This window comes from Bombus vosnesenskii, unplaced genomic scaffold (assembly GCF_011952255.1).
Source record: "Bombus vosnesenskii isolate JDL3184/JDL3185 unplaced genomic scaffold, Bvos_JDL3184-5_v1.1 scf7180000013273, whole genome shotgun sequence".
NCBI lineage: Eukaryota > Metazoa > Arthropoda > Insecta > Hymenoptera > Apidae > Bombus > Bombus vosnesenskii.
In genome coordinates this window covers 246507-259957 of record NW_022882931.1, presented here as the reverse complement: position 1 = coordinate 259957, position 13451 = coordinate 246507, and the positions used below count along the sequence as shown (strand labels likewise).

The following is a 13451-nucleotide window of genomic DNA, read 5'->3' as shown; positions in this document are numbered from 1 at the left end:
AAATAAAACAATTACTCGTTTCGTGCGGATGCCACGGTGGACGTAGCCATAGATGTCGAAGTAGCGATTGTAGTTCCTGATACCACCGTAGGTGGTTTCGTTACGGGCTTCGTCGCGAAACTGTTTCGTGGCAGTTTGTCCCTCTTGCAATAAGTCGTGGTATCTATCGGCCCTGATCCATTGCTACGCTGTCCCGCCGAAGGCAGCTCGATGTGGTTTGGATTGTCGAAACAAGTTGCCAATTCACTCGCTTCTCCCTCGTTTTCGCCAGCTAGGGGGTTACTAGTCACTCTTACCTGAAACACAAATTGTCGATTTAGTTCGATTCGCTTGTGAAGCTGAAAAAATTAGGGGCTTAAATATCGTGGCCCGAATAACAGCACAGCGCACGAACGATATAACATCGTTATCTTGCTGTTACTGGCAGCGACTGTGTTATAAATAGTTCACGAGTAGGCGTTCTATTCTGTCTCTTTATTCCCGACCCTACAGGTAATAAGAAGGATCCTTTCCAGGAAGTTTGGTTCTTCTTGTGAATCATCAAAAATATCCGCTCTTATTTATTGTGCCTGCCATATTACGATATTATTTTCATTGACTGTCTTACTTATAATCATTAAACTCGTCCAATTACTGGAAAAACGTTGCGAGCTTCGACTTTCCATGTATAACAGCATTTTTCATTTCACGTAGATATCAATTAAATCTACTGAAAAAATTGGAATTAAATATTTGTTTGTTTAATCCAAATATTCCCTTTAATTAAATGCCTGTGTAACGTATGAAATTCAGCCTTCAAACTCGACAGCTTTAGCTGGCAAATAGTATCGACGTGTAAATAATTTAAGATCGTTGTCGCATCGATGCTATGCTATCGAATAAGCGATAGTTGCGAATACGTGCAAGTTGATTCGACGTCGTTCGCGCGTTATGATATCGCATAGTGGACGACGACCTTCAGACTCGTCAAAATGTATAGCATTGATACCTGTTGCGGTCCGCAAGCGGCTCTCTCGAGAGTGGCTCTGCCCAGCCAGACCCAATCGTGCGCGTTCGTGGTAGACTCTCTGGGAGGTCTTCTTCCCGATGCCAGCTGGTTGGCGGCTGCTCTGGCCCTGGCTGCTCCTGACAGTACCGGAAGCGCTGACCCGGGTAGCGGAGAATCCAGCGGCTGCAGCTTGAACTTGTTCGCGTAGACCACGCAGGAGATGAGGAAGACGACGATGGCGAAACAGAAGGCTGCCAGAAGGACGTACATTCCGATCTCGAGTGGGCTCACACGGTTTACTCCGTGATGCCGTATCCCAACACCGCCCATTCCTCCTGAAGACATGCCATTAGCTATAGCCGTGCGGTGCTGCCGTGCCTGCACCAAAGGTTCGTGCTCGTGCTTGTGCTCGTGCTCGTGCCCGTTCTCGTCTTTCAGCGGTAGCCCTTTGCACAAAAAACAAAGAGACAGGAAGAGAGAGGAGAAGAGTGAGAAACGAGTACTGGAAGTAGAGAACGAGGCAGCTCCCGGCTAGCTGCGTATCCTCCCGCGCGACCAGCTGCCTGCAGAAAAGCGACATCGATGCTTTGCATCATGCACGGACAAAGAGAGAGCGTGTCGAAGCTGACAGGTCGAAGAATTCTCGCATATTACTCGTACGCACGCTCACTGGACCCGTCAGTTCGCTAAGCGATACAGGATCGAGCGATGGAGAAGATTCGAAGCGATGGCGAAGTAACGAGCAACGGAGATTCAAACGAAGAAACGATGGAAAGCGAAAGAAGCTGTTACGCTGTTCGTCCGATAAGTCCGAGCAGTTTATTCTTTTTGGCTATTTGGTCGTTACAATAGTTAGCCCTGATCATTTATCTAGAAATCAAAATACTTATTATTCGCTGATCTTCTCCTCTCAGGCACTAGCTCTGATCTAAATTTCATAAAATTCGTCGTTTCGGTTGTTTTAATCACGCGACACGGACTTATTGGACGACCGATAATAAAACAAACGACACGATTTACGCTAAGTTTCGAGATTGGCGGAGATAGAAATGGATGGAAGTTAGAGGACGTGAAGCGCTACCAAAATATACAGTGGCATTCATCGAAAAGAAAAAGAGTGCGAGAGCGTGCGACGAAGGAGAACTGGATCTATTTACCGATGAGAATGTCGTGCAAATCAGGTGCCATCTCTCCCCTGCTGGTCTTCCTTTCTCTGTGATGATGAGAGCCAACCGTTCCACCTCCGTCATTCTGTACGAACTCGGGTCGATTGGGAAGATCGCTCGAGGCAAAGTCCACCTCAACGTTGGCGGAAGCGCTGGCAAGGGCTGCCGCGGTCGCTCTTTGAGATCCTTTTCCAGACCTCCTGCCGGTTAGACGACAGGCGTCGGCCAATTGAAGACTGACTCGTAACAAATCGCCTCTCCCTTCGCCGACCGCAATCACTCGAGGATGATGAGAAGCGACCATCGGAGCGAATGCCACCACTTCCGGGTCTAGACTCTCCACTAACAAGTGGTAGTCGTTCACAGCGATTTCTCTCAACGGTGTTCTCGTACCGTCAGAAAATTCCACGTCTATATCCAGCAGTCCCTCCTATGTTCGATGCAGAAATGCGAAAGATTATAATCCGGTTGCCGCGTAAAAATATCCGAAGCAAGCTTTGTTTTCAAATAAATGCAAGAAAATATTCAAATCATAAATGTTACTTCTAATATTTAGCGAACGAAATAGATCCGCGGTTTCGTTAATCGTATCGACGAAAAGATGTATCTGCATAGAAATCCCTAACGAGGAAAATAACGAATTTCCTTATTGAAATTCGATCGTTTCTTCCTCGCAGCTAGATCTCTTACTCGATAGATATTTTACGCTAACAAGAGAAACATGTACCTCACCTGATACTGAGCAGTCAGCTTCCTCGTCACCGACGTCTCCGCGACATATCCATTTTCTATAGCAGTGTCCGGACTAATAGTGAGTTGTAATCCAGACACCACTCTAACTGACAACCTGGTGACCGCCACACGGTCGTTAACCACTCGCACTTCCTTCGCGCCGATTACTTTGCTCGTAATCGGCGAAAGAACCTGCACCTCCGTTCTACCCACTCCACGACCTTGAACGATTCTCCCTTGTAACAGGTCAGCGATCCTGGGATCAGAAACTCGAAGCATTCCGTTCACCAGATCTGTCACTCGTAACCAGGTACGACGATTCACGAAGTAAGAGACTCTTCCTGAATCGTGGTCGGTGGCCAGGAATCTCGCGTGTACTTCGATAGGACTCTGCTGGAATCGTAGTCTGCAATTGGTAGAAGATCCCCTATCTATAGAATTGATCGTATCCCATCCGTTATCGGTTCCTCGAAATCTTTCCTCCTGCTCGTCTTCTTCCAAAATCACATCCGCGTCTTCGATGTCCATCGAAGTGTCCTCCAACTCCGCGGCGCTCCTTTTTTTGGTTTTCGTGCTGGATTCGTTGGAACGTGAATTGGTGGAGTTCAGACTACGCTTGCTTTTCGCCCCTACAGCGTGTTCTTCGGGAACTTTCCAGCCTTTAATCTGACTTAATCTGGTGTCCGCCACGGTCATCTCCAAAGGGAATTCCGGCATCCAAACTGTGAATTTAGCCAGCCCTGTGTAAGTACCGTACTTAACGAGAACTGACGCGTTGCTGGAGCCACGTATCTCCGTGCCGTCCACGTACACGCTGCTACAAGAGGATGATACCTGTAACACAACACGTAACACCTTGTCAGAAACGATTCTTCTCGTAAAGCTGGAAACGGAAAGTCGCGTACCTTAAGCACACTCTCGTCCTCCGAGTGACAGGAGGATTGCAGCGTAACGTCGGCGACGGTTCCGGCCTGGCTTACGATGAAGACCTTCATCCCCTGGGACACTTGGCGACCCGTCAACACCGCGGTGTTCATCACCTCCCAGTTCTACGACGAAAATGAACTCGATTAAAGCGTCGCCTTTGCCTCTATGACTCCTCGGGGATCTTGTTAAAGCGTTCTCCAACTGCATTTAGGAAAGTCGCTCGGTCGTATTAGCGAACGGCGATCGTCCCTTGTTCGTTGGAAGCTTTTGTTTGCTCCCGAGCGGGGCTGTCAGAAAAGTTTCGCGGATGGTCGCGGTCTGCAGTCGAGGGAAAAGCTTTTAAAGGGTCTCCTCGATGGCCTAGACGAGTCCGTCAGCGTTGCTCCACCATTTCATATGTATACACGCGCCTGTATCACAGGTATACACGCACACGCGCACGCACACGTACACAGAGATGTAGTCGTATCGTTATGGAAGTTATTCTACGTGTTGGCTGTACATCATATTCCTTGGCGGTGTGTGTACTTTAGAACGGCCATTCAGTGGGAAAGGGGACGGCAGGACGAGAGACGAGAGCAGCCTGGTGCACGAGAAGCCATTTCCAAGTTGGCTTCCGTACAGTCTGCCCTTTGGAAGGAACATCAAACGACTCGGATATTGCAGCGAGGGAATTTAAATCTCTGACCCCGAGCGGCTCTCTATCCGTCCACCTACACCCGCTTGTCTTCGGTTCTACGTGTGCGTTCATGCCACCTACATACATATATATATATATATATGTATATATCTATATATATGTATATATATCTTTGAACCCGCGCCCCTGGTTGGCATCGATAAGCTCGATCTTAGGCGAGCGCAAAAAACCTGCCATTGAGTGCATTCCGAATAGCACAGGCTCATCGGACTTTCTCTTCTAAAGTGTTCCCTCCGGTCATCGATATTCTTTCGATTCACGCGACTTCGAATCGAGACTTGGAAGCGTATGGGCGCTTTTCCTGCTTGCACGAATCCTCCATTTAACGTAGGAGAATTTTCTCGCTGGAAAATTCGTCCGGATAACACCCACGGGATTTATTTTCGTCCTTCGCATCGGCGAGTTTGCTACGGTCGTTCGAGATAGGGTGAGAGTGCCAGTTACGGTATTTTAGCGATCGTCTCGATAACAAAAGCATTTGGGCGATCGAATTCCAGCAGAGCCGCCCCTTTTGTTCCAGCCAAAATCTCATTGAACCGTCGTCAGGGAAGCTGCTTTTAGAAATCCGTGACCGCACGTGGAAGCAGGAACTGCGTTTAAAACAAACATCGAGCGCAACGCAGCTATCCGGTCACGGAGAGCCAAAGTTCCAAGGAACTCCGCCAACTCTGCGTAACCTCTTCTCTACCAAGTCGAGTAGTTAGTCGGCTTCGAACTACCGAACTTTATCAGGAATCTCTGATCTACTTAGCTCCGTTCTGCTGTTCGGCCGTGTACAAGATTTAGTTATGCATTATCAAGGTACTGCACCGCGTCAAAGGGCACGAGTCGTCCGAAGCGAGCTACTATTCCTGGATAACCAGGCTGCATTTCTTATCCTCGTGGCCTAAATATTTATACGCCCGGCCCGGCTGCCGTACCGTCGTCGGCCTTCCGCCAAAATATTTTCTTTTCGTTGATTAAACGAGCGTGGAGATTCGCGTTTGGCCAGCTACGCGAAAAGCAGCCGCGGCATAGATGCTGCATAGAGTTAAGCCGGACCGGCAGAGCTTTGCCGAGTGCGAACAGACGACGAGGGTGTCTCTTTTAATTAAAAACTTCCCCTCCTTCCGCCTGGCGGAGGCAACGAGCAATTAGAGTACGGATAATCAAGAAGCTTCCGACAACTTGCCCCTTCTGCCAGCCTTTCAAAGGAATATGTAAGCGAATTAACGAACTAATTAATCAATTAGGCAGCTCGTGCACGAATCTCCTGCTGATTGTCGTGTACACAGCGCACTTCCACCCCCGCCTTCTAACCCCTTTTAGAAACTGACCGATTTCACGTCGTTTAATTCGCGAGTTGCGGATCGATGCCGAAACGCGGCGAAGTTAAAGCAACTAACACCGAAATCAATCAACCTCGGTACGCCAAGCTTCCAAAATCTCGGTCGAAGAACCGAGAATAAATCGAATAAATTTCTCCGAATGACGTATCACCAGGAGGCCGGTGATAAAAACCAGTCGGGGACACGGACGTGCCCTGTTTTATCTCGAGGAAAAACTACATCGCTAAACCTTTTGGCCGGAGAGCTGCGAGTTAATGGCGGTGTCTTTTTGCCAAGAGGAAATCTACCCGCGTGCCATTATTAGTTTATCAACGACATAGTCTCAGACTATATCACGACAATACCCAGATACTAACTTCGAGACGTTCTCTCGGCGCAAGAAACTAAATTTCGCGACTGTCGTTTCGTTCTCTTTGTCACCCGGCGAAATACGTGCTGTGTTAGAAAAGTAACGAGACTGATGTCATTTCTTGCGACTTATTGTTCGCAACGGCATCGAAACCTTACTTCGCCGCCGGAGTCGCACATTTATACCGTTGCTTTTATATCAGCTACAATTCCGTAGCTACAGCACGTATGCTTTTACGATGATTTGTGTAAACGCGTGCGTTAGGTAGAGAAAATGGAACAACCACGTGTTAAACATCGTTGTGCTCCAAAATTCTGTGCCGAAACGAATAAAAAAAAAAATGACGAATAGGTACACGGGGAAAAAAAGGTAAAAATATAGAATAACGTTTTTCATTTTCTACGGAACAGAGTTTCAACACGTTCGGTTAACATTGCTCGATAAATTATCAAATTCCATTTTCTCGCAAATTATCTTATTCCAGATTTCTGATTTACTTTTTCACGACAGATCGCTCTCTTCTCGATTCTACCATAATTACTAGAAGATTACGCTACATAAATAAAGTACATTATTATTTCTTGCAAAGTTCTGTAACCGAAGTCGTATTTTCCACCCTCTAACGCCTTCCGTTTTTACAAAAAAAAAAAAAAAAAAAAAAAAAAAGAAAAAGAACGGATCACGAGGACATATGCCACGTACAGGTCCGTATCGATCGGCACTTTTGCCGGCGGTTATCGGCCAACTTAGCGGATTCTTTTTCAAGAGATCTCGAGAATGGCGGCGGATACGTCGAAGGACAGAAAACGAGGGTTGGCTGGTCTAAAAATCGTGCCGGTTCGACGAGTACCGATATTGGTTCGCGTAGGAGACTAGTACTCGCCCCATTCTCCTCCCTCCTCTCTTTTTTCTCTCTCTCCATCTGGTTGATTCTTTTATTTCTTAACCGGTGCGAATTCGTGGAATTCCATCGTAGTTTCCGCTGTGGAATTCCGGGTGCACGTTCCAGGCACAGTTGGCGGGAATGAAAATCGTCGGGCACGTATTCGATGGTGTCCCCCGACAGGAATTGCACCAGGAAGCTCTCTTTATCGCCACCGTTTCTCCAACCTCTGACCGCGCGTATCGGATCGCAAACACAAACACCCAACGTTCTTGTGACCAATCGAATTTTACGAACAACAAAGCGGCAACGAGGTTCGTCGTCGAGATTTTGTTAGAGAATACACGCGACGCTGAATAATCTTCGTGGCGTAGCTAACCAGGCTTCAGGGATATGCACGCACCATTGCGGTAATTCAGGATTCCCCGGCTTACAGTCTCATCCCCCTCGAGGAAGACAAGGTTTTTATCTCGACGAGCTTAAGCAGCTTATATAAGGTTACCGTGGATGGAAACGATATAGAGTGGCCGTAAAATCAGGGGAAAATTAAAATTTATACTTCCGAGTGGCGAAACGTGTTATTTGAGAGATTATTGGACAGCCATAGTGACTGAGTACCATTCGAGACTGTTGTGCCAAGTTGAAACTGTCCTTGTACTACTTTCCAAAAGAATACAGTGGCCTGAGAAACACAAGCGTAAAAATCTGTAGAAACATCTTGAAATTTCGATGAATTTTATTCATTGAATTCAGATTTAGGTGATCTGACGCGATAACGATTCGCCGATTAACTAGGTCCAAGCGTATTAAAATTCGTATTCGTGTAATTAGAAAAGAAAATGAAACGTACAGCTTGGCGAAAAGGCACCTGATTGAAAAATAAAGGTACGCGTGCATACATTCTGTAGCTATTGCATGTTCGTAGAGAAACTTACGATTGCAAGTACGAGTACGTTGATGGAAATGTCTTCTTAGATCTTTAATTTAGAACGACGTTGTATCGTTCCTACCTAGCATAGAACAGAGAATACGTAGAAACGTATCTCGGTCAAAGTCGAGTAATCTTCATTATCTCGACGTTATCGTAAAGAAAACGCTAGAAAGGCAAACTTTGCGCACGTGAGAGAGCTCACCTTGGATATAGGCAGCACGGCCTGAATGTCGTCTTTCTGTATTTCGAGGCGAACCTGTAGCTTTCGCCTCTCCGCGTGATGATGATGATGGTGTTGCATTTGTCTCTGCTGTAGTCGTTGTTGATCCATCCCATTTAGCTGAGAGCCGTTGTCGAAAGCGTAGCGTACGCTCCACACGATTCGACCACCGTCCCAATTCCCTTCCACCCCCTCCTCGCTCGCTTCCAGAAGCATCGTCAGGATCTCCTCTGCCGATCTGCAAATGACAAAGATGCGTTCCCAGTGACAGGATCCCGATTGTTTCCCGACAGTAATTCTAGCCGCCCGATGCCAGTCAGATTCATCGCCAGCCGTTTATATCCGAAACGCCCCAATTCCTCGCGTAACGCCAACGTCCACGGAGTGTCGAGCGTATTTGGAGAAGGGCTGAACTATTTACAGAACCGATTTCTTTGACGAAGCCATGGCAGATAGAGTTTTTCATGAAAGTGCCGCGAGCCGGGATACCGATCTACTTCCCTTTGAAGTTCGTCTGTCGGTCAATGATTTTGTTTAGTCACCTTGGCGATTCCCTTGATATTCTAGAATTTTATTTTTAGACTCGTCTATCGCATCTGGGATATTACACGATGGTGTTTTTTTTTTGAACGTTGCTCACTAATCTACCCCTTTGCATTCGGAAACTTTCGGCTGATCGTCTACACACGCTTCTTACAAAATAACGAAAACCAAAATTATATTCACTCGCTTACTTCCGAATGGAACATCGTCATTATCGCTACTGTACTGTTTCTCTCCGCATCGATTACTTGCTTTCTCGTAACATAGTTTTTGCAATATCCGCATAAACGTTTAAATCTAACTCACCGCCGCTTATATCGTAACTCTCGCTTGTTTTCATTTTTCCACTGTTTTACAAACTGAATAAACGAGAGAGGAAAATTGCATCCGATACGTGTGGTTCGATTGTTCGATACGGTCTGTCCTCGGCTTCGCAAGTATTCTTCTTAGAATGCTACAATAATCAGCTCGTGTATGTTTCCGCGATAGCGAAGTATCGTTACATCATAGAAATTACGTTACATCACGAAACAGAAAGAATTTCTGGGAAGAGAAACGCTCTATATCGTCGCCGTGTCACAGCACCGACATCACTGCGAAGACTTTCGTACTACCAGCTAACATACTCTTACGTATACCTGAGTATACGTTTCATTTCTATATTTGTTTTTTTTCGTGCAGCGTGAAACGAAACTTTGGAGGGAAGGTATATTTCATAAAAATGTTTGGCTCGTGTAATTTCCTGCTACATAATCGTCAGTAATCTCGTCGTGTTCCCTCAGAGGAGAAATCCGAGTTGTTTGCTAGATTTACGATGTCCCCTCGCGAGGCATATTGCAGCGCAAAGGTTTAGGGAACCATCAAACACGATGATATTTTATATAAATTGATATTTTCCACTGCTGTTATCCATCTTCTGGATACTTCAATATAAATCTGTCATTTTTTTCATCGCACGTGCCTCGCCGTATCACACACAAAACGTATGATACGATAATAATTTAGTTTGTAATAATAAATATAAAAGACAAGTAAAAAATAAATAGACTAGAATTTGTTGGAATCGCAACGACCAAGTAAAATTTGTTAGAATTCTCGATAGATAAATTTTCCAGTTAGTTGTCCTGATACTTATGGCCGGCGGGGTGTGCGATAGACTCAACGTAGCGGCAAACTCAAACACCCGTGAGGTAACTAACGAATAAGACTTGCCAAAACTAGACAGAAGAAGAACCAAGCGTAAAACGTGGAAGTTCATCCACAGTGAAACAGTCCTGACTAGAGAAGCGGACGTGGGTAAGTTGTTACGTTAAAGCGTCCTCGTAGCCGGCATTTCTCAAGCTCCGTGCAACTAACGAGGATTTCGCCGAACAATCAGCGAGACGAGTAACTCGCGTCGAGGGTATTTCTAGTTACAAGTCGTTGGTGTTACGTAACGCGAGGCGCAACACGGTTGTGTTACAAAGTCGGCGGCGTTTCACGATTCCGTCGAACACGCGTTAACGACCCATCCGTCTGCGTTTGACCGTGAACAAGGATCACCATGGAACAGACGGTTATTACCGAAGGATTTACGACTCGGAACAAGCGTGCTTCCCATCAGTTTTCACAAATTGAAGAGAAGAACGGTCTATCTTGAGATGCCTCGAAGTTTACGGTCTACGAAATCACAAAGAGATTTGTCTTGATGAGAATTCCAATACTCGAGAGCGCAAAATAATATTCTACGCTCGATGCAAGCTACACTGGTTCACGAACATATTTGAAAAACCATAGAGAACGTTTATGTCCATATTGTACGCGTTATGTGAAACATTTTGAAATTTCATTAGCGTGTGCAACGAGACACGACCGTCACGATTATGTTGGTAAAATATGGAACGAATCTGAAAATGTATATGGAAATTGCGAGATATTTATTATAAACATATGTTTGGCGAGAAATTAGTATACTGTGCATTTAAACGTATAACAAATGTTAAATATAGTGCCACTGAATATCATGGTTTATTAATATAGTGGATAATTTAATGTTTGAATGTTTTCGTAATCTCTGTGAAATATACAGGGTGGTTGATAATTGGTGGTACAAGCGGAAAGGGGTGATTCTACGCGAAAAAATAAGTCGAAAATATAGAATAAAAATTTTTTTTTAATTTTTCCATCGACACAACGATCTACAGTGAGATCCACTATAACGAGACGTGATAAAGTGCACGCGTACCGAGCGAAAATTCAAAGTCGATTTCCTCGAAAACAAAGCCTCGAACGAAAAATTTTTATTCTATATTTTCGATTTCTTTTTTCGCATAGAATCACCCCCTTTCCGCTTGTACCACCAGTTACCAACCACCCTGTATATTCGCGCTAAATGTAAATATCTTCAAACTTTACCCACGTGGGTGTTGGCTAATGATAAATTTTAGATTCCACTATATCGTTCCACCTTTTGTACATTATTCGCCTATCTATTTCAATTATCGTCCTAAGGAATAGTATAGTTTCTGATCCTTTTCATTCACTTTCCTCGTTTATGAGAAAAATCTTGCCGTCTTCTACTCCGTCGTTTTGTTTCGATTCGAGAGCAATTCCGGATGGCATGGCGCGATAGAGACAAGCAAAAACAAACGGAGCGAAAGATTAGGAGATTTATCGGTGTCTCGTAGAAGAAAGAATGGGATTTAGAACGGTGGAAGGCGAGAACAACGCGAACACGATTGGATTTGAAAATGAAACGCAATGGAAGAAAATTAGCAGAAAAGCTGATGCACGAAAGAAGAGTCGAGATGGAGTTTGATTCCTGGTAACGATAGCAAGGTTTCTATATACGTTTTATCGAGAGCATAGGTCTCGATGTTGCGTGTTTAGCGTTTTCACGACCGATGATCCAATATCATAGTACTAAACTGTTGATTCCAATGAAGCCGCGAATACGTAGAAGCAGTACAGGGGCAAAGGGGAGGAAATTAAATCGGAGCATCGCAGGGTTAGATGCGATAACATCATCTAATATACAGTGATACTCACTACTTTTACTTTTTGCCCAAACTACGCCGAAACGAACGCTTCGCGCCTCGATTCTCGACCGCGATAAAATCATTCTCCGACTCTCGCCAAACACGGTCTCACCTCGTTCTCTTGCCTTTCCACCGTTCCTTTATGGTGTCATTTGCATATTTCCAAACCCTATTACCTTTCGAGATTAACCTGCTCGAACAGATGCTGGTAGGTTCGTTTCGCGCTACGGAGAAATAGTTTGAAACGCGAGGAGCAAAGATGATTCTTCCATCGATACGTATCGATGCGTTAGCTTTTTCAACAAGCTTCTAACAGGTATCTCTATAATTTCGTGCACTGGAGAAAGTGTTCGGATACGAAAGCAAACGCGTCTACGCTGCCACATCCATACATTTGATTTTACATATTTTGTAGAGAAAATTATCTCCTAGAACGGCTGCTATATTTTTAGTCTCGCGCGTGCGAACAATTTTTCGTCCGGAATGCGAAGATGTTGGACGCGTCATGATACGTTTGTTCGACGAGCAAAGATAGCTTCCGCACGATGTCGATACGTGAGTTCTTTTTTTATAGTTCATATTTGTTTAATTCATACACGGAATAAGGTTCCATGTACAAGAGGTTAACGCAACACGTATAAAAATATCGAAGCGTATAAAAAGATACGTTACGTAAGTTTACAAGAAGCTTGTTACTCGAAATAACGCGAACGTGTGTACGTGCAGAAATGAGGAAAACAAAGGCGAACGACTGTCTGGAGAAGCGATCAAATTTACTACGACTTGGAATTACGTTTGCGAGAAATATTGGGTCGCAGCTGTATCGCGATACTGAAATAATCCAATAACGGATTAATCTCGGCCGGTCCAGTGATCTATCAGCTTCCCATGAGTACCACTGCTCTTCCGATACGTCGCTTCTTCTTTCTATCTCGAGCTTATCAGGCGTCCGTTAGTGCCGCTATATAAGACCGCGAGCAGACGAGCCGCCAAGTTCGATATCGCGGATTCAGCCGGTGAATTATCTTCGCGAGTACGACATGCGTTCCAGTGCATTAATAATCGTCGCTCTGTCCGCTGTGGTGGCCTCGATGATCTACATCGAAGCGTATCCACTGGCCGAACAGAGCCCGCTTGGACCAGAGGGAAATACAGCCACCGTGAAACCATCTACGGACTCGTCCAGCCAAGAATCCAGCGGCAGCAGCAGCGACGAAGAGAAAACCAGGAACGTGAACGGAAAGGCCAAGAGAGAAGCGATCGACGTGGCTGAGATGTTGATCGAGGAAGAAAAAGGAGTTTCTGTAAGGCTGGAACGATCGACCAAGAAGAAAGACGACGACGACGATAGTAGCAGCAGCAGTAGCAGCAGCAACAGCGACGAGAAGAAAACCAGGAACGTGAACGGAAAGGCCAAGAGAGAAGCGATCGACGTAGCTGAGATGTTGATCGAGGGAGAAAAAGAAGTTTCTGTAAGGCTGGAACGATCGACCAAGAAGAAAAACGACGACGACGATAGTAGCAGCAGCAGTAGCAGCAGTAGCAGCGACGAGGAGAAAACCAGGAACGTGAACGGAAAGGCCAAGAGAGAAACCATCGACGTAGCTGAGATGTTGATCGAGGGAGAAAAAGAAGTTTCTGTAAGGCTGGAACGATCGACCAAGAAG

At 45.4% G+C, this 13451-nt stretch overlaps 1 protein-coding gene across 3 annotated transcripts in view; it reads right to left on the bottom strand.

Annotated features, from left to right (window-relative positions):
• LOC117231692 (transmembrane protein 132C) overlaps positions 1 to 13451 on the bottom strand; it is an 80913-nt gene that overhangs the window by 5867 nt on the left and 61595 nt on the right. For 2 of the 3 annotated variants that reach the window (XM_033490363.1, XM_033490361.1), the window contains exons 4-9: positions 8207 to 8462; positions 3792 to 3935; positions 2887 to 3720; positions 2146 to 2584; positions 989 to 1434; positions 16 to 296 (exon numbers count right to left, since the gene is read on the bottom strand). In XM_033490363.1, coding sequence (XP_033346254.1) covers positions 16 to 296; positions 989 to 1434; positions 2146 to 2584; positions 2887 to 3720; positions 3792 to 3935; positions 8207 to 8462 — 2400 coding nt within the window. The remainder of the gene's footprint in view (positions 1 to 15; positions 297 to 988; positions 1435 to 2145; positions 2585 to 2886; positions 3721 to 3791; positions 3936 to 8206; positions 8463 to 13451) is intronic. The other variant, XM_033490362.1, reaches the window with a different exon arrangement.